The sequence below is a fragment of the Mobula birostris genome, chromosome 12 (assembly GCF_030028105.1).
Source record: "Mobula birostris isolate sMobBir1 chromosome 12, sMobBir1.hap1, whole genome shotgun sequence".
Taxonomy (NCBI): Eukaryota; Metazoa; Chordata; class Chondrichthyes; order Myliobatiformes; family Myliobatidae; genus Mobula; species Mobula birostris.
Window position 1 is genome coordinate 38,451,028 of NC_092381.1, and position 21,176 is coordinate 38,472,203.

The 21,176-nt window shown below is 40.6% G+C and overlaps 1 protein-coding gene across 1 annotated transcript; it reads right to left on the bottom strand.

The window, feature by feature from the left end:
* Positions 1 to 1,345: 1,345 nt before the first annotated feature.
* LOC140205857 (von Willebrand factor C domain-containing protein 2-like) lies at positions 1,346 to 18,488 on the bottom strand. Its single transcript, XM_072273647.1, has 3 exons — positions 17,740 to 18,488; positions 7,394 to 7,523; positions 1,346 to 5,225 (listed from the first exon to the last, which is right to left on the bottom strand). Exons 1-3 carry the CDS (start codon positions 18,076 to 18,078, stop codon positions 5,035 to 5,037), a joined length of 660 nt encoding a protein of 219 aa, XP_072129748.1. The 5' UTR covers positions 18,079 to 18,488; the 3' UTR covers positions 1,346 to 5,034.
* Positions 18,489 to 21,176: the final 2,688 nt, after the last annotated feature.

Here is a 21,176-nt window from a genome sequence, read left to right on the forward strand (position 1 = left end):
TTCAGAGTAGTGATACGCAGATTTATAGTACAAGATTGCTGAGATCTTTAGAAATTGGGATTTAAAATATTGGTCTCATGCAGCTTTTCGGTGGATGTACCACACAGATCTAGCGTTGATTCAAAAGGGTGAACTTAGTCTAATGTGCTTAGTCTAACTTTTTACTGATGAATCTATTCCATGTGTTCTTGAGTGCTGTTGTTATAGCAACATGCTTATGTGACCTTCTAACCTAGATTGTGAATCAGGGCAGCTATCATTCAATCTGCTATTTAAATTCATTTTATATTGCATATTTCTGAAGTAGCTCTGGAAAATGATAGCCATCAGGTCAAGGGACTGCCATCTCATTGCACCTCATTACAAGAAAGATTCCTTTCAAAATTGCACCAATGAATGTGTTAACAGATTAAACTGACAGCAAAATAGTCTCTGTAGCCTTGGGCATGATCACACAGCAAATAAAGTAACATAATAATGAACTCAAGTTGTACTCTCTGCTGTATTTTTCAGCATATTCTTCTATCCTTTATTTTGTAATGGGCATAAGTAATGTTTTAGCCACTTCATATTCAGCTATTTTGTTAGTTTTTCCCAAACAATTGCAAAAACATTAATTCTGTAACTTACTGTATACATGCTTTGCTTGATTTATGGAAGTCCAAGTTACCTCCTTTACTGTAATTAATCATAAAAAGTAATCTATCATATTATTTCTGAAATTAAAATAAAAACTTGGTAAATTAACCAGCATTCAATATCAAAAAGTAGGTTCTGTCCATCTTCATGAAAAATAATCTAGAAATGTAATACACACAAAATGCTGAAGTAACTCTAGAAATGTAAGTACACTTCTGATTTTAGCACTCTTGACAAAATCTTTCTTTGCTGATGATAGAGAAGACTGATGGGATTGAAAATGGCAGACTGAATTTGAGAAAAGGCCATATCAGGGTAGCTTCCCATGTCACTCTGATGTGAGGGCTGTGTTTGAACAGCTTGAGTAAAGATGGGGATGGGGAATAGTTGGTACTAATCTTGAAGACAATTTTAGTGCACTTCAGCAGAAATACCAGAGTTATTGATAGCATGGAGTTAATGTAATTGGGTTTTGTACCGACTGGGGGCTCAGCCAAGAAATGTCATCAGTTCAGAAACTCTAGATTAAGATATCTTTAAGTACTTCAGCCTCATAGTACTCTTATACTACTGTTTGGAATGGAGTCTACTCAAATTATGTAATTTGATTTTAAATGATTGCTTTGTTGTGGAATCGCTTGGTTTCATAATGTTCTATAGCAGAAACCATGCCATAAATAAACCACAAAAGTCCATAATCATCAGTACTTGGCTTTTATTACAAGGCAGTGAATTTATACCAATATAATTCAATGTCTGCAAAAACAGAAATGAAACTTAATTAATGCAACATTAACATTTTTAAAGAAACTATCTACTGTAGATTGGAAGTGAACACTAAATACTGGAAAGATTCAAAGAGGTCATTGTAATAACTGACTTTATAAATGAAAATTTAATCCCAACATCTGGCTAGTAGATTGACTGTGTCAAATGTAGACAGTTAGTTTTGACTTGTTTTTAAACTAATCAAGCATGTTATTGGTCTAAACAGTGATATTTAACGGACAGCAGATAATAGCATGAGCTTATTCAAAAGATGAGCTACAGACTGAAGGTGGTCAATACATCTACATGGTTATGAATGTACATTTTCTTTGTACAAACTTCACTTCTCTCAGGAGTCATTATTGTATTAGTTGAGTTGGAAGGCACAGATACTAGAACCAATAATTGAAATTTTGTAACAAATTATGGCAAAAATTAAAAGAACTAAACTTACTTTGTAGAGGTACAGGTTTTGAATGGAAGAGATCTTCAGTAAAAAATGTCCCATATACATTACCATGTAACAGTGAACACAGAGTGTGGTTACAATTGTGATGTTCTTAGTTTATAACCAAAATAGTAAACTCAAAACTTTACACCCAAAAATTCCATGGTGCACATTAACAAGTTACAAGTACTTTTTTTTTGGTTGTTTACAGTACTTACTTTGTGAATTGTTGGAATATATGTAAATATGGAATTCTCGTGAAAATAGATAATTTTAAATTGGAGATTTTATTTATTTTATTTTCTAATGTTATTCAGTGATAAAGCAAGGAATAATCCCTTTCAGCACTTCAATCTGCACCACCAGCAGCCCCTGATTTAACCCTAGCCGAATCATGGAACAAATTACACTGAACAATTAACCTTCCTTAACCGTCTTTGGACTGTGGGAAATACCCATGCATTCCACGGAAAGGACATACAAATTCCAAGGACGCCATGATTGATCTCTGAACTTCGACATCTTCAGCTGTAATAGCATCTTGCTAACCGCTATGCTATTGTAGCATCCACGAGATTGGAAACCGTTCTCTCCCAAGACTTCAAACAGCATGAGATTCACTTTTCCTATTTATTTTTATTACTATTTAGTTATTTGTTATTTATTTGCTGCTGTTAGTGCCAGCACTGTTGAAACTAATAGCCAACAATGTTTCCAAATCAACTGCAGAGATCAGTTTTAATTCCAACAAGTTGACTGACAGCATCAAACAGAGAGAAAAAAAAAACCCTGTTGATTCAAAAGTCATGTATAAAAGAGCAAAACAAAACCCCAGCTGAACAGGGAACCTAACAAAGAACTAATCAGGCATGTTGTAAAACCATCAATCAAAAATGTACAATGATGTATTAACTAGAACTCCTCAAATAACATTACCAGCAAGAAGTGAAACCAATGACCACACTTTGTAAACCCTTTGGCTATCATCTTATTTAATAAGTATTCTCAGAATATAGTATAGGTTTTAACATAACAGACAAACAACAAATTACAATCAACTCCAACTCTCAGAATTTAAGCAAGAACATTCTGTTTAGGTCTCTCCCTTCACACTTTGGAGTGGGGTGCTAAAGAAGTTCCAAGATGGTTTAAATGGTATATTGTTATTAAGAATGGCTGCTGACAGCACAAAATTGAAACTTACTATTTGAGCCCCAAGCCCCTGTTATGCAGCAAAGAAAGACCAATGACATTAATAAAACCAGCGAATCACTCTTAAATCTCCACCACCCTCTCCCATGGACGTTCCAGAGCTGTGACTATCTCAATTGCTGGAAACTTGCAAAAGACAATGAATCAGAAGCTGAATTATCTCTGGAAACTGACATTCTTGTTTGTTCTTTGTACAAAAATAATAAAAACATTTATTTTACAACAACTATTTGGAGAATTCTCAAAGGATCTGCAAGGTAACTGACTACAATAAGTGCTAAAATCAAGATTTGGCAATAATGTAAAAATGCTTAATAGTCATAAGAAAAAAATAACACTGATAATCTTTTTAGTCTCCATCAGAGATTCAATCCAACGATAATATCTTCCTCCATCAATACCAGCTTTGCTCAAACTCAGCTCTCTACGAGCCCATGTAAATCAGGTGATAATAGGTTCACACCCTCCTCCCTATCCTTAAGTGACAAATTTAGACTCAATTTATCTCTCCACAGAGATTGCCAAGCCTGCTGATTATTTCTAGCATTTTAAGTTTCTTTATTAAGTGAAAGGCAGTAATTGATCAATGGAAAACTTTATAATGTTGCTTAAGAGAGAAAATGCCTGCTGATTGAGAACATTTCAGATTTCAGCTACAGGGTGCCACAGTACTGTAAACAAAGAGAAGGGAAAAATTTAGAGCATTAATTATAATGGATATGATGGAACAGATTAGAACAAGTTAATATGTATGCCTTACAGACTGAACCTGAAAAAAATACTTTGGGGAATAAGGAAATGGCAGGGAAATTAAGCATGTTGTGTCTGCCTTCACAGAAGATTTAGAAAACATTCCGGAAACAGTGGAGTTCAATAGGTCAAGAGAGTCAGAAGCTAAAAGAAAATGCCATTAGAGGGAAAAAAAAGATATTGGGAAATATAATAGAACTGTAAGCTAGTAAATCAACAGAATCTCCTAACCAACATCCCAAGGTTTTTAAAGAGGTACCTAATGGAAACAGCAGTTGTCATCTTCCCAAATCCCATAGGTTTTAGAACATTTCCTAGTTTGGAAGGGGACAAATATAACCCATGCATTTGAGAAAGGAGAAGAAAGAAAATAGGGAAACATAAAACAGTTAATGTAGCAAGTAGTAGAAAAATTCTAGAATCAATTATTAGCAGGGCACTTGGAAAATAATAATAGAATTTGCTAAGTCCATGAGGATTTATGAAAGGGAAAATTAAGTTTGACCAATCCATTATTTATTTTGATGTTGTAACTAAGACGTTGGTGAATTTATGGAATTCTCTATCCGAAAGGACAGTGAAAGTCAACTCCTTAAGTATATTTAATTGATTCTAGAATATTAAGAGAATCAGGAAAACAGCAGTTAAGATGAAAGGGAAGCCAATATCTTATTGAATGATAGAGCAGACATAGACCAAATGGCTTAAATATGTTTCTCATTTTCTTTTGGTCCAGCTTTGCCCACATTTTCTTTCCAGGCAAAATTATTGCTGACTGTCATTCTACTTAAACCTATACAAATTTAAGTAAAAATTCCCGAAGAGTTTCTGATTGCAAAGCTAATCATAAATATACAAGTTTGCTATTGTCAAGCTTTCCAATGTACCAGCCTTCTTCTAAGGAACACATAAAGTTGTTTCCAATGTTTTCTATGCTTAAGATTTGTTTTTAACCGTTTATTCAATAAAAACTTTTCTTCTTCCTCCATTATCACTAGTGTGATGTGCCATACACATGTTGAAAAATAGCATTTTAAAAAGCATTTAGTCTAAAGAAATGGTGTAATAGGTAGAAGTGTTGTAATGAAGAAAGATTATTGCTATGCATTGCTATCTATTTCAAAGCTATACCATAATAGACTCACTGCATTTCTGACATCCAAATAGCCTGCTGAGCAATTTGCTCTGGAGATGTACTGTGAAAGTCTGCTACAACCTCATGGCTGTTGACTGTGATCATCACTGAGAGTGCAGTGATGAACCTTCACACACTTGGCGATCCGATTGCCTTCCCAGTATCCAACATCCTGACCATCATGGCAGTGGCAGTAGGTGCACTTGTCAACCCACACGGTGGTCCCTCCTGGGATCACTTGACTTTTGGTGAAGCTGCTGTAACAATTTGGACCTTAAAAATTAAAGTGCAAAAAAATTATTTCATTTTAATCTATAATTTGGAGGTTGCTGTACAAAGCTAATAGGTTATAGCAAATAAAAAGTTGTATCTAATCTGCAAAGCAATAAAAATGCCCCAGGCCTTGGGGACATATTTACCCTTATGCTCCTCTGGAGCCCAACACCTCTTTCTTGATATTAACCTAGCCTAGGATATCCACATACCCTTCCCTGACTTCACTATCCTCCATGTTCTCCTCCTTAGTGACCATTGATACATAGTACTCATTTAGTACCTCAGCCATTTCTTCTGCTCCAAGCACAAATTTCTTCCTTTGTCCTTGAGTGGTGCTAGTCTTTCCCTATTTATCACCTTGTTTATAACATAGTTGCATGTAAAAATGCCTTGGGATTCTCTTTAATCCAACTCACCAAGGACATTTCATGGCTCCTTTTAACCCTCCTGATTCCCTGTTTTAGAGTTCTCTCCTGCTTTCTTTATATTCCTTAAAACGTCCTTGTTCAAATCCAGCTTTCTCATCCTTACATATACCCCCTTTGCAGCACACACAAAATGCTGGAGGAACTCAGAAGGTCAGGCAGCATCTATGGAAATGAATAAACAATCGACGTTTCAGGCAGAGACCCTTCTCCAGTCTGAAGAAGGGTCACCGCCCAAAACATCGACTGTTTATTCATTTCCATAGATGAATGCTTCACAGAGTGTCCTCAGCCAGCTTGATTCCATTCAAAGAAAGGCTCTCAGGATTATAGGTGTAAATGAAGCCACAGATCGTGAGAAGCTAGCCATCAGTAGCTTACACCACAGATGACAGGTTGCTGCAGCTACTGTGCTATACAAAATGCACACCAGCCACAGCCCTGCAGACCTTCGCGCCATGCTGCCTTCATCTTATGAGAGACAGCGCACGACACGATCAAGCTTATCTATGCCTGCTCATGCTGTTTCTATGCCTGATGCGAGAACCTACACATTGGATAGAAGCTTCCTTCACTGTGCTATCAGAATTTGGAACAGGCTTCCAGATGCTGTGGTTGGAAACATCTGCGACAATGGGGTCCAAGCCTTCAAGAGTCGAGTGCACAAACACCTATCACCTCTGGGAGGGAAGTCACATGAAGGGGATCAGGATGGCAATGCTTGGTTGTTGGTAGGTAGGGTTAATACCTGACTTTTCTTTTTTTTTTCCACGTCTGCATCTGCGTGCGTGCGCATCTGTGCACGTCCGTGATGTCTTTTTCCTGGCTTTTATAAGGCGCAGAGCAAGAGAGAGACTGTGTGGCGCGCCACTCCTCACACAGACATTTTCGCAGTATTTTCCCTTTCTATTTTACGAGGTCGAGTTTCGATCTTGACACTCAACCCGGCACGGATGGAAAGCGTACTCTGGAACGGACCCGACTGGTTTCGAACCCGGGAACCTCCGCTCTCAGGTCCAGCGCCGATGTCATTGCGCCACCAGCCAGCCCTAATACCTGACTTTCAAGAGCACTTGTGAGTTATATTCCGGTTGGCCTTGGTCCTTAAACTGCTGGAGAACAGTGTGGAAAGAACAAGTGCTGTTTTCTTCCGGTAGGAATTAGTTTTTAGTTCCAAGTGCTCCTGCCACGTTTTGTCACCCTGCAATCTTATCCTTCAACCTCTGAATTACGGAGGACAGCATGTGTATAAGTGTCTCTCATCATCATGACTCCGGTATTTCTACTATTTTTTAATGTTTCTTAATTGTACATGATTTTTTTGTGTTCTATCGCTGATCAGCAGTGAACCATCTGATTGGCCTATCAGAGTTCTCTTTGGGAACTAGTTGACTTGATCAGCATTTCTGATCTGGCTATTGTTCATGATTGCACTTAATAAAGGTAAAATAAATGCTTTTAGAAATTGGATAATACAGTAGTATGGTACAATGTCACAACTTCACATTTGCACAAGGTAAACACTACTACTAGTAAACACTGCTAGACACTGTTGTGATAGAAAATGAACCCAAAGAATCCTCCCACTGCCATCTCTAAAACATTTTAAAAACTTCAAGGTCAAAGATTTGAAATCCTTGAGTGATCATAAGATAAACGATTTGTCAATTCGGAGGGGAAAAAATCCCCACCTTCTTAGAGCTGGATAAGTATTAGTCTGCATTTATTTTAAATCCTTACCATCTTTGCACACTGGGCAGCACTTTCCATTTTCATAGGTTGGATTAACACAGGGGGGTGGAGCACAGTCAGCCACCAGACAACGTGCTATCCCATCTGCATCACAGGTGCACTGTTCACACTCTGATGGCTGAAATTCAGGAGAAAAAAAAAGTTTACTGGCAAGGAAGATCTGCAAAAAAATCTGTCTCAAAAATTAATTTTTTTTTTAAAGGAACAGGGAACAAAATGCCATTCAACTCATTCAGTTATCCACCGGAGATCAATAGCTCAACTCAGTTCACTTGGCCATGTTACATATGATTTGATATACTCTCTTAACAAAACTTCTCTCATTCTTAGACTTGAAAGGTTACTGGTAGATTCCCATGAAGTCAGAGTTTCAGATTTTCTTATCACACTCAACAGAAAATATGCTTTCTCATGTCAATCAACTCAATAATAAAAATTAAACTTCATGTTCAGAAGTTCCTCCAACAGAAAAATGGGTTTCAAAGTTTAAAGTTCAAAGTAAATTTATTATCAAAGTATGTATATCTCACCATATACACCCGAGATTTATTTTCTTGCGGCCAATCACCGTAAATACAAAAAAACACAATAGAATCAATGAAAGACTATACCCTGCAGGAAGGACAACAACCAATGTGCAAAACAAAAACAACAAACTGCACAAATACAAAAAAAGAGAAAAATAACAATAATAATAAATAAGTAAGCAATCAATATCAAATGAGATGAAAAGTCCTTGAAAGTGAATCCAGTTCAGTGATGGACAAGTGAAGTTATCCCCTCTGGCTTAAGAGCCTGATGGTTGAGGGGTAATAACTGTTCCCGAACCTGGTGGTGCGGGTTCTGAGGCTCCTGTATCACCTTCCTGATGACAGCAATAAGAAGAGAGCATGGCCTGGGCGGTGGGGCTCCTTGATGATAGATGCTGCTTTCCTGCAAAAGTGCTCCATGCAGATGTGCTCAATGGCACTGAGTGCTATACCCATGATGAACTGGGCCATATCCACTAATTTTTTATGGCTACAAGGTCACTGGTGTTTCCATACCAGTATTCAAATCCCTTTATCTATTTTAAAGAAATTTCAATCAACTAAAATCAAAGAAATACACAGCAAGGCTATGCAATTAGACCTCTATGCAGTTACTCTAGTACCTCCTCCAACATTTGTAAATACTTCTGACGTTCTAGGCTGAAATTGCAGTAGTCCAGGTGGGACCTTGACCATATCTGCATTGGTCTTTTCACACCATCCCTGGGATATTCGTATTCTTCCTAAAGTGTATTGGTTGGAATTGAATTCAAGACTCTGTTTAATGATTAACTTCAAAATTGTCTCTCTCCTTTCATTTTTGATATTTCCACTTAAGGAACTCTGGACTTAGAAACCACACTTCGTGTTTCTCAGAATTTGATAACATGAATAAGATCAAATTCAAAGTAGAAGTCAAAATCAAGTTTATTTTCATATGTACATTTATGCCATTTACAAGAAAATTCACAAGTATTCACAAGAAAAACAAATGCAAATTTGCACTCAATATTTTGTTTAGAACAAAACAAAAGCCCATTTTAGTGCATCGCACACAAAATGCTGGAAGAACTCAGCAAGTCAGGCTGCATCTATGGAATGGAATATACAGTTGACATTTTGGGCTGAGACCTGAAGAACTGGCTTGGCCCAAAACATCAATTTTTTATTCCCTTTCATAGATATTGCCTGACTTGCTGAGTCGCTCCATGATTTTGTGTATGTCGCTCTAGATTTCAAGCAACTGCAGAATCTCTCATGTCCATGTTAGTGCTCAATGGTCAAAATGTTCATAGCGCTGCTTAACTACAGTTGTTAGGGCTTTGCCAGTTGCTTCAAGAACCAAAACTTATTGAAACTGGTGAGAGGGATGTCAAGTTTCTGTACCTCCTGCCCGATGGTAGCTGCGATAAAATGGCATGGCCAGTATGGTGGGAATCCTTGATGACAGATGTTGCCTTCTTAGAAACATAGAAAACCTACAGCACAATACAGGCCCTTTGGCCCACAAAGCTGTGCCGAACATGTCCTTGTCTTAGAAATTACCTAGGGTTTCTAAGCTCCAGGGGCCTCTTAAAAGACCCTATTGTATCCACCTCCATCACCATTGCCGGCAGCTCATTCCATGCACTCACCACTCTCTGCGTAAAAAAACTTACCCCTGACATTGCCTTTGTATCTACTTCCAAGCACCTTAAAACTGTGCCCTCTCGTGCTAGCCATTTCAGCCCTGGGAAAAAGCCTCTGACTATCCACACGATCAATGCCTCTCATCATCTTATACACCTCTATCAGGTCACCTCTCATCCTCTGTCGCTCCAAGGAAAAAAGGCTGAGTTCACTCACCCTGTTTTCATAAGGCATGCTCCCCAATCCAAGCAACATCCCTGGAAGGATGTGGAAATCATAGAAAGGGTGCATCTCTTCTGCACCCTTTCTATGGTTTCCACATCCTTCCTGTACTGAGGCGACTAGAACAGAGTACTCCAAGTGGGGTCTGATATTACCTCTCGGCTCCTAAACTCAATCCCACGATTGATGAAGGCCAATGCACCGTATGCCTTCTTAACCATAGAGTCAACCTACATAGCAGCCTTGAGTGTCCTATGGACTTGGACCCCAACATCCCTCTGATCCTCCACACTGCCAAAAGTCTACCGTTAATACTATATTCTGCCATATTTGACCTACCAAAATGAACCACCTCTCATTTATCTGGGTTGAACTCCATCTGCCACTTCTCAGCCCAGTTTTGCATCCTATCAATGTCCCGCTGTAACCTCTGACAGCCTTTCACACTATCCACAACACCCCCAACCTTTGTGTCATCAGCAAATTTACTAAACCACCCCTCCACTTCCTCATCCAGGTCATTTATAAAAATCACGAAGAGTAGGGGTCCCAGAGCAGATCCCTGAGGCACACTACTGGTCACCGACCTCCATGCAGAACATGACCCGTCTACAATCACTCTTTGCTTTCTCTGGGCAAACCAGTTCTGGATCCATAAAGTAATGTCCCCTTGGATCCCATGCCTCCTTACTTTCTCAATAAGCCTTGCATGGGGTACCTTGTCAAATGTCTTCCTGAAATCCATATACACTACACCTACTGCTCTATCTTCATCACTGTGTATAGTCACACCTTCAAGAAATTCAATCAGGCTCGTAAGGCACGATCTGCCTTTGACAAAGCCATGCTGACTATTCCTAATCATATTATACCTCTCCAAATGTTCATAAATCCTGGCTGTCAGGATCTTCTCCATCAACTTACCAACCACTGAAGTAAGACTCGCTGGTCTATAATTTGCTGGGCTATCTCTACTCCCTTTCTTGAATAATGGAACAACATCCACAAACCTCCAATCCTCCAGAACCTCTTCTGTCCCCATTGATGATGCAAAGATCATCACCAGAGGCTCAGCAATCTTCTCCCTTGCCTCCCACAGTAGCCTAGGGTACATCTCATCTGGTCCCAGTGACTTATCCAACTTGATGCTTTCCCAAAGCTCCAGCACATCCTCTTTCTTAATATCTATATGTTCAAGCTTTTCAGTCCACTGTAAGTCATCCCTACAATCATCAAGATCCTTTTCTGTAGTGAATACTGAAGCAAAGTACTCATTAAGTACCTCTGCTATCTCCTCTGGTTCCATACACACTTTTCTACTGTCACACTTGATTGGTCCCGTCCTCTGATGTCTTATCCTCTTGCTCTTCACATACTTGTAGAAAGCCTTGGGTTTCCTTAATTCTATCCGTCAAGGCCTTCTCATGGCCCCTTCTGGCTCTCCGAATTTCTTTCTTAAGCTTCTTCCTGATAGCCTTATAATCTTCTAGATCTCTATCATTACCTAGTTTTTTGAAGCTTTCACAAGCTCTTTTCCTCTTGACTAGATTTACAACAGCCTTTGTACACTACCGTTCCTGTACCCTACCATCCTTTCCCTGGCTCATTGGAACGTACCTATGCAGAACTCCATGCAAACATCGCTGGAACATTTGCCACATTTCTTTCGTACATTTCCCTGAGAAAATCTGTTCCCAATTTATGCTTCCAAGTTCCTGCCTGATAGCTTCATACTTCCCCTTACTCTAATTAAACACTTTCCGAACTTGTCTGTTCCTATTCCTCTCCAATACTATGGTAAAGGAGATAGAATTGTGATCACTATCTCGAAAATACACTCCGACTGAGAGATCTGACACCTGAACAGGTTCATTTCCCAATACCAGATCAAGTACAGCTTCTCCTCTTGTAGGCTTACCTACATATTGTGTAAGAAACCTTCGTGAACACACCTAACAAACTCCACCCCATCTAAGCCCCTCGCTCTAGGGAGATACCAATCGATATTTGGGAAATTAAAATCTCCCACCATGACAACCCTGTTATTATTACACCTTTCCAGAATCTGTCTCCCTAGCTGTTCCTCAATGTCCCTGTTACTATTGGGTGGTCTACAAAAAACACCCAGGAGAGTTATTGACCCCTTCTAGTCCCTAACTTCCATCCACAGAGACTCTGCAGACAATCCCTCCATGTCTTCCTCCTTTTTTGCAGCCGTGACACTATCTCTGATCAACGGTGTCACACCCCCACCTCTTTTGCCTCCCTCTCTGTCCCTTCTGAAACATCTAAAGTCTGGCACTCGAAGTAACCATTCCTGCCTCTGAGCCATCCAAGTCTCTGTAATGGCCACAACATCATAGCTCCAAGTACTGATCCACACTCTAAGCTCATCCACTTTGTTCATAATACTCCTTGCATTAAAAAAGTCACATCTCAAACCATCGGTCTGAGCGCATCACTTCTCTATCAACTGCCTATCCTCCCTCTCGCACTGTCTCAAAGCTTTCTCTATTTGTGAGCCAACCGCCTCTTCCTCCGTCTCTTCAGTTTGGTTCCCACCCCCCAGCAACTCTAGTTTAAACTCTTTCCAATAGCCTTAGCAAATCTCCCTGCCAGGATATTGTTCCCCCCAGATTCAATTGCAACCCGTCCTTTTTGTACAGGTCACGCTTGCCCCAAAAGAGGTCCCATTGATCCACAAATCTGAATCCCTATCCCCTGCTCCAATCCCTCAGCCACACATTTATCCTCCACCTCACTCTATTCCTATACTCACTGTCACGTGGCATAGGCAGTAATCCCAAGATTACTACCTTTGTGGTCCTGCTTCTCAATTTACTTCCCTACTTCCCTGTAGTCTGCTTTCAGGACCTCTCCCGCCTTTCCTGCCTATGTTGTTTATACCAATATGTACCACGACCTCTGGCTGTTCTCCTTCCCAATTCAGAATATCGTGGATGCGATCAGAAACATTCTGGACCCTGACACCTGGGAGGCAAACTACCATCCGTGCTTCTTTCCTATATCTACAGAATTGCCTGTCTGACCCCCTAACTATAGAGTCCCCTATGACTGCTGCCATCTTCTTCCTTTCCCTACCCTTCTGAGCCACAGGGCCAGACTCTATGCCAGAGGCGCTGCCACTGTTGCTTCCCCCAACAGTACTCAAGCAGGAGTACTTATTGTCAAGTGGTACAGTCACAAGGGTGCTCTTGAGACAGCTCTTCTGTGGATACTACCAATGGTGGGGAGTGATGTGCCTGTGATTTATTATTTAGAAAGATGATGACTTTTAGATCAGGTCATGTTGTTGTCCGGAAGAAGGTAGGAGATTAGACTTGAGGAACTAGGAAGAGACAATGTAACAATAAATAGATGGATGTATAAAAGCAGTTAGAAGCAGGGATAGAAATGAGTGATATTATAGAGGTGAAAGCAAGTGATTTTGATGATGGAGATGGTATGGTGAAGGGTCAGAATCGCAGTTCAATCAAATACAGTAACATGAGTAATGGTCTTCCACTGGAAGTTATTCTACCTCTACAGTACAATACTTGTTAGCCTGGGAAAAAAAATATTTGTATGAACTTTACTGCAACATTAAGAGGAAGACCTAAACAGCCATTGGATCTGGACAGAATTCTACTGTTTTGCTAGAAAATAGTATTACCTCAGAATCCCAAAGGAGAAATTTTAAGTAAACTGTCTAGCCTCAGCCAAACTCGCTGATCAAGTTGCTAACACAGAAGATACTGATACAAGGGCCAAAATGATCTATTCATGTCACCATATCTGCCAAATCAAATAAAATCTACAGTTCAATTATTGCCCTTAGATTTATAGAAATGAAACGAAATTAAACCATACAGTATCATGATGCTGTTTATGAAGCTATTGACACAGATTCCAATATTAAATCTTTTATCTGCGGAGGTGAGTGGTATAAAAAGGTCACTTAGTGTGGGAACATTCAATGTGGCAGAGGAGATTGGTGGTGTATGGAGGTGTTTTGATCTTTGTTCGTATAAGTGCAAGATTCACAAGCTGAAGAACATGGGGAAATAGAAACCTCTCCAGCTATTATTGGATGAGCTTTAGTGGAAAGATAGCCTGTCAAATGCTCCATGTTGGAAGCTACTAGTTTGATTAGGGCCATTTTCGATCCTCTGCGAGAAAAAGTGGGAGCTGGAAATTTAACTGGAGTTTCAAGCAGAGATTTGCAAGGTGCACTAAGATTCATCAATCCAGCGTGCTTGGGAATTTGGCGGAGCCAGGCTAGCAGATTTTCATGACTATTACATAATATTCCAATTAATATGCTAGTGCACTGCTATCAATTTTTATTTAGATGCTGTAATGTAACAGATTACCAGCAAACCTGCTGAATTTCAAGGGAGTGCAGCAGACTAAATCAGATGAATTTCTAAGGGCGAATAGGAATCAGTGCCCAAGTGTGCTAATGAAAGTGTGGGAGTCCAGGCCCCAGTATGTCAACGGAACCGCTGGAACAAGGCACCAGTATGTTAATAATACAGGAACCAAGGCTTTAATGTATTAATGGAAGTGTGGGAACTACTGTTAAAGGCAATGTAGGAGCTGGGTCTAGCTGTGCAATACTGAGCACGGGAACCAGAATTCCAGTGCTCCAATGGGAGCCATTAGGATTTCTGAACAATGGGATACTGGAGTTTTCCTGTAGATGGCATTGATCTTGATGCTAACATTCAAGGAATTTGCTAAAAAAGGGAACTAGGCTATAATTTAACCATAATGGACAAAGCACATCGTAGGCAATTTTCCAATGTTTTCAACATTATGTGATCATGCTTTGACCTAAAGGCTGTTAAAGATGGTTAGACATAGAACAAGAGCACCAGTCTTCAAAGCAAAACCTGTTCAAATGCAATAATGTTTTGAAATTAAGGTAACAGCTTAATAAACAAACTGTATTGTCCACCAAGCAAGGGTTACTGTCCCACAGCAGGAGGGCACTCAAGAGATATGGTTTACGAACTGACAAGACCACAGGACATTCTCATATCCGTCAGCCAACCTTATCTGGTTTATGTCAAATCAAGCATTAGACAATTTCAGCTAAGTCTTTCTATATCATTGTGCCATTGATCAAGAAATGTTCCAGGCACTAACACATGAAATATGGTCATAGACATGTTTTCTCTGTCTGGTAAATAACTGGAATATTGGTATACTCAGAGAGTCAAGCCCTCACTACACTAATTTTGGGTGTCTGAATTCTCTGTTCTCAGAAGCATTTAGGCCATCAATGTGAATTACTTTGCTCCAGAAAAGAGTTTGAACATTCAGAGGTGTCTTTTAGTTACAATGTGTTCCCATTGTAATTATGTAATTCATTGGAAGTAACACACATCAAAGTTGCTGGTGAACGCAGCAGGCCAGGCAGCATCTCTAGGAAGAGGTACAGTCGACGTTTCAGGCCAAGACCCTTCGTCAGGACTAACTGAAGGAAGAGTAAACTTCCTAAACTCTTCTTTCTCTTCTTTGGACTAAACTCTTCCTTCAGTTAGTCCTGACAAAGGGTCTTGGCCTGAAACGTCGACTGTACCTCTTCCTAGAGATGCTGCCTGGCCTGCTACGATAACCAGCAACTTTGATGTGTGTTGCTTGAATTTCCAGCATCTGCAGAATTCCTGTTGTTTCCATTTTTAATTCACTGGAACATTTGTTGGACTCAAAATAATGAAATGAATTATGTCATTGTAGTTATCAAAACTGTATTGGATCATCAGCTGTTACCTGTTCTTACAAGCATAAAAACTCAATGCTCTTTGAGTTCAGGGAGATAATACTAAGAGCATCTCAACAGAATGCGCCTTTGTTGTGATGAATAAAAAACTTTTACATAACAACTTCAGTCTCTATGTGGCTTAGACACAGTCACAACAAAAGCCTGCTAAGTGCTTTATTGGCTTTTTAAGTTTGGAGACAAAACAATAAATGCCATTAATTCAGAGAATGCAGTTAATTCTATTTGATGGACTATTTATACATCTGTTTTGTATATTCTGTAGGAGGCCTTTGAATGGAACAGACAAGATCTTGCAAAGGAATGTCAGCGTTCAAATTGATTCCTTACATATACACATGCTTCAGCCACTAAACTGAAGGATATAGTGAAGAGGACACAAAAAACAGGACTGGGATGGTGGAGACAGGAATGCTAATGAATAGGAATGAAATGGCAGCCAAATAGGGTGTAACCATTACAGACAAACAAAGGGTTCCTGGAACTAGTAAATAAAAAAATCTATAAACAATTACAAATGCTAACTGGAAAAATGATGGACTGAGATTGTGGATCAGGAAAGAGGGAAACGGGAAAAAACATTTAAAAGTGGAAGGCAAAAGAACAGGAGGGCAAAGGCATACAGGTTAGTAGGTTAATTGGCCACATGGGTGTAATTGGTCACTATGGGTTCATTGGGCCAGAAGGGCCTGGTACTGTACCATGCAGTACAAAAAAAAATCAAAAAATAAAGTGGAAAGAAACAAAAGGAGGGGCAGAAAAGATGATTCTTTTTTCTGGACAAGATGAACGACTTAAACCAGCATCCACTTGTGTGTGACCATCCTATTTCTCATGTACATATGGCAATTGTCTTCCACACATGCATAGCAGTATCCCAATACATACACACACACACACACACACACACAGCATTGTGGAGGGTAGAGAATTGTCTTCAGCTACAGATTAATATTAATCAGTTTGATAAGAGGAGCAGAAAGTTGGCAGATGGAATTTAACCTTGAAAGATATGAGGTGTTACACTTGAGAGAACAAAGCATGCTAGGACATACACAATCACTTGTAAGGTTGCAAGGACTATTGAGAGACAGTGGAACTTTGGCATACATGTCCAAGAATCTCTGATGGGCTTCAGTAACATGAGCAATCAATATTGTTACTTTCCTTCGTCAGCAAGGAGGTTATGGTGTAACAATATAAAACACTGGTTAGTTAGGTCATAGCTGAAATACTCCATGCAATTCTGGTTGCGAGACTATGGGAATGCTATAGTTGCACTGGAGGGAAAACAGAAGAGATTTACCAGGATGTTGTCTGGATGCAATGTTTCAACTGGATAAGGTGTTTTTTTTTATAAAAGCAAAGGTTAAGAGGAGCCCTGATTAAGGCATACAAAATTATGAAGGTGTGGATGATCTATAACCAGAGTTTAACGTACAGGGTTTCAGAGATCTAAAGGAAATTTGAAAATGTTTTTCACCAGAAGGTGATTGAAACCTACAAATTATTGCATGAGTGGGCAGGTGGAGGCAAGACACGCCATTACATTGGGGAAGTATTTAAATTAGCACCTAAGTGCAGAAATGGGATAGGGTATCCGCACACAGCACATACATGAAGTCTAAACAGCCTATTTCTGATTCTGACAAACACAGCAACCCCCAATGTGTGCCAAAACATAAAACATGCCAAAACCACAAGAGTCCCTCAAAATACACAAGACAATTTCTCTACACAGGCAGACACACAGATGTGGTGCTCTCCGTGCAAATCAGAATCTCTGCTCATACACAGTACCCTCATATTGACCCTTCCATCACATATTCATCACACACACACCCCTTCCCTCCATGGCAAAAATACCAATTCCTCACCACACACGCTCCAAATCTACATCGCACACATGCACCAAATACTCTATCATGCATTCTCCTTTTTCAATCACAAACTTCATCTCTTCAATCACTCCTTCATACAATTGCCCTAAATCCCCATCATGCACACACCCCAGCCCCTCAACACACACGTACTGCAACTCCCTACCATGCACACTGGTACACCAAGCCCCTACCACACACAAACTCCAGTCACCTACTCCTATCACCCAATCACTCACACACTTCACCACCACCAATGCTCCCTCCTGATGGTGTGCCTATTACCTGGAACTGCTGCCCGAGCTCATAGACATGGCCCCGGTGTTCGCAGCCGATCCTTTCACAGCGAGGACAGCAGTCGTTCGGGTAGTAGCTGACATGTATGCAAGGCGGTGGTAGGGCCGGGCAGTCGGCGCGGCCACACTCTGGTCCGCCGACCGTGCACTCACATTGAGTGCAGTGATCCGAGTCCAGATAGTACCATTCGCCCACATAATATACGCTGCCGTTAGCCTCGCAAGTTCTGGGCACCGAAAACGCCAGGCTCCCTTTTACCAACAGTGACAACAGTAGGGAGAGGGACAGCAGTCCGCCGGTCTGCGCTGACATGCTTTCTTCTGGCATAGTTCGTTGCTGCAATCCGGATATTTATTTTTAATAATCTGCAACTGAAGACACTTTCAAGCGAAATCCCACGTCCCGAGATTAAACAGCGGGGTCTTGGTTTCACACGGAGTGCCTTGTCTCCGTTTGTGGACCTTTGATGCAAACCGTTTGAGGTTCTTCAAAACATTACTGAGATATTTTTAAAATCGGCATGTGCCGAATACTTTCATAGACGGTGTAAAAAAAAATAAACTTCTCTGAAAGAACTCGTGAGTTCTGATTTGCAAAGAGACTGGCGCTGAAGAAATAAACGCAAGTCTGCAAAGCCCCCTTAATTCCAGCAGCAAACTCTGGATTTACGTGATAGATGGATTTATTTATTGGCTTTTATCACCGAGGAAGATTCTCGACTCAGAACTACCCAATTACCGGAGTTCTAGTTTTCCAAATGGACTTTGCATACCGCAGCAGTCTTTTTTAATACTTCAGAGCCATCTCCGATGCACGTGATTCGTCCCGTACTGATGTAAGTGAATCAATCAGGGTAATTTGAATAGGTTTAATTGTGGAGGTTTTCAAAACAGACCTCAGCCATATTCAAATCTAACACTACACCCTACCTTATTATTTCGTACATTATAGCAGCATGTTATTTACAGCCTACACAAAATTAAACACCGCAGAGGCTAAGTTTTTTAAAATTCTTTATTTGCCTATCGCCACAATAGGTCTACGCGGACGCGATCTCACTGGCTCTCCACGTGGCCTTGGATCACCTGGACAACACAAATACCTATGTCAGGGTTTAAAAACGCAAATACGAGGAAACCTGCAGATGCTGGAAATTCAAGCAACACACACAAAATGCTGGTGGAATGTAGCAGGCCAGGCAGCATCCATAGGAAGAAGTACAGTCGACATTTCGGGCCGAGACCCTTCGTCAGGACTAACTGAAATAAGAGATAGTAAGAAGGCGAGGGCCTCCACCCCTTCTTACCCCATCCATTATTTATTTATTATTATTTTTCCCCTTTTTTTTCTCTTTGTCCCTCTCACAATAACTCCTTGCCTGCTCTCCCCCCCCCCCCCCGCTTCAGGCCTCCTGTCCCATGATCCTCTCCCTTCTCCAGCCTTGTATTCCTTTTGCCAATCAACTTTCCAGCTCTTGGCTTCATCCGTCCCCCTCCTGTCTTCTCCTACCCATTCAGATCTCTCCCTCTCCCACTTTCAAATCTCTTACTATCTCTTCTTTCAGTTAGTCCTGATGAACGGTCTCTGCCCAAAACGTCAACTGTACTTCTTCCTATAGATGCTGCCTGGCCTGCTGTGTTCCACCAGCATTTTGTGTGTGTTGCCTATGTCAGGGTGTTGTTTATTAATTACAGCTCATTGTTTAACACCATCATTCCTACAATTTTGATTGAATCTGGGCCTCTGTCCCTTCCTCTGCAACTGGATTCTTGACTTCACAACTGGAAGACCACAATCTGTGCAGAATGGAAATAACATCTCCACCTTGCTGACTATCAATACTGGTGCAATTTAGGGATGTGTGCCCAGCCCAGTGCTCTACTCTTTCTACACCCACGACTTTGTGCCAAGGCACAGCTCAAACACCATCTATAAATTTGCTGATGATAACCATTGTTGGCAGAATCTCAGAAGATGATGAGAAGGCATAGAAGAGCAAGATATATCAGCTGGTTGAATGGTATTGCAGCAAAAACCTTGCACTCAACTTCAGTAAGGCCAAAGAGCTGATTGTGGACTTCAGAAAGGATGAGACAAGAGAAGACACGCCAATCCTCATTGAGAGATCAGAAGTGGAGAACATTTTAACTGACTGCATCACCATGTGGGGGGAGGGCTACTGCACAGAATTGAAGTAATCTGCAAGATACTCATAAAATTAGTCAGCTCCATCATGGGCACTAGACTCCGCCTCAGAAGGGCAGCGTCCATCGTTAAGGACCTCCACCACCCAGGACATGCCCTCTTCTCATTGCTACCATCAGGAAGGAGGACCAGATGCCAGAAGGCACACACTCAACAATTTAGGAACAGCTTCTTCCCCTCTGTCATCCAATTTCAGAACGGACATTGAACCCATGAAACACTACCTCACTGCTTGTTTTATTTCCAATTTTACCCTACTTATTTAACTATATATATATATTCTTACTGTAATTCAGTTTTCTTTGTTCTATTATCATGCATTGCACTGCTGCCACAAAGATAACAAGTTGCACATCATATGCTAGTGATATTAAACCTGATTCTGATCTGAAAAATACCAGCTGTAGTCTGCAAGGAAATGCACATGAGATTAAAGGCTGATTTATGCTTGTGCATCAAATGTATGCTGTAGGTACAGCGTAGCCGTGAACCCTACGCTGTACTCTACGCAAATCCTACACCGTAGCCTAATGCACACCTCTCCCAAAATGTAACTACGCGTCGCAGCAACGCAGACCGAAACAACTGTGATTGGTCCGCTTGGTAGCATCTCATTTCCTCCTATACTGCAATAGCTTCCCATTGGGTGACTGAAGGGCAGGGAAGGAACTCTGTCTGCAATGCTTTCCATAAAGCTTTACAGACCTCCGAAATTATGGAGGACACATTTCGCCTTTACGAAAGTCCTACATTAATACCTGTTTTCATTAACCGAAAGAGGATTTTCGCTTTTATGAAAAAAGACGCTCGCTTTAGACCTGTTTACCCCGAGAAAGACTACCATGACCATGAAGCTTTGTGCCGGCAGGTGTGTGAACATGCGCGACGTGCTGATTTTTTTCAACAAATTGATTTTGGCTCCAAATTCTCGATTCTGTAAATTCACCCTCCTTCAGCTTCAGTCACCATTGTTTGAAGTTTGAGTTTCTTCGTGTTGTGTTTCAACACAATGAAACTCAACACAGTGGCATAGAAACCCCGCCAACTAGCATTTTGGTGGTGAATTGCAGAGCAATGCAGACACACCAACGCACAAGTATAAATACTCACAATGGCATAGCCCACTTGCGTAGGCTACGGCGTAAGCTAATACGCACAAGTATAAATCAGCCTTAAGCAGCATATGCAGAGAGAAATAATGTTAACTTTTCTGATGAAAA

Bases quoted from the DNA above. Each gene is read 5' to 3' on its own strand.
- LOC140205857 (XM_072273647.1), bottom strand. From the start codon at position 18,078: ATGCCAGAAGAAAGCATGTCAGCGCAGACCGGCGGACTGCTGTCCCTC. The intron at 7,524-17,739 runs GTAATAGGCACA...CCTGAATTTCAG, and splicing joins AGCTCGGGCAGCAGTTCCAG to CCATCAGAGTGTGAACAGTG. The intron at 5,226-7,393 runs GTAAGGATTTAA...TTAATTTTTAAG, and splicing joins CTGCCCAGTGTGCAAAGATG to GTCCAAATTGTTACAGCAGC.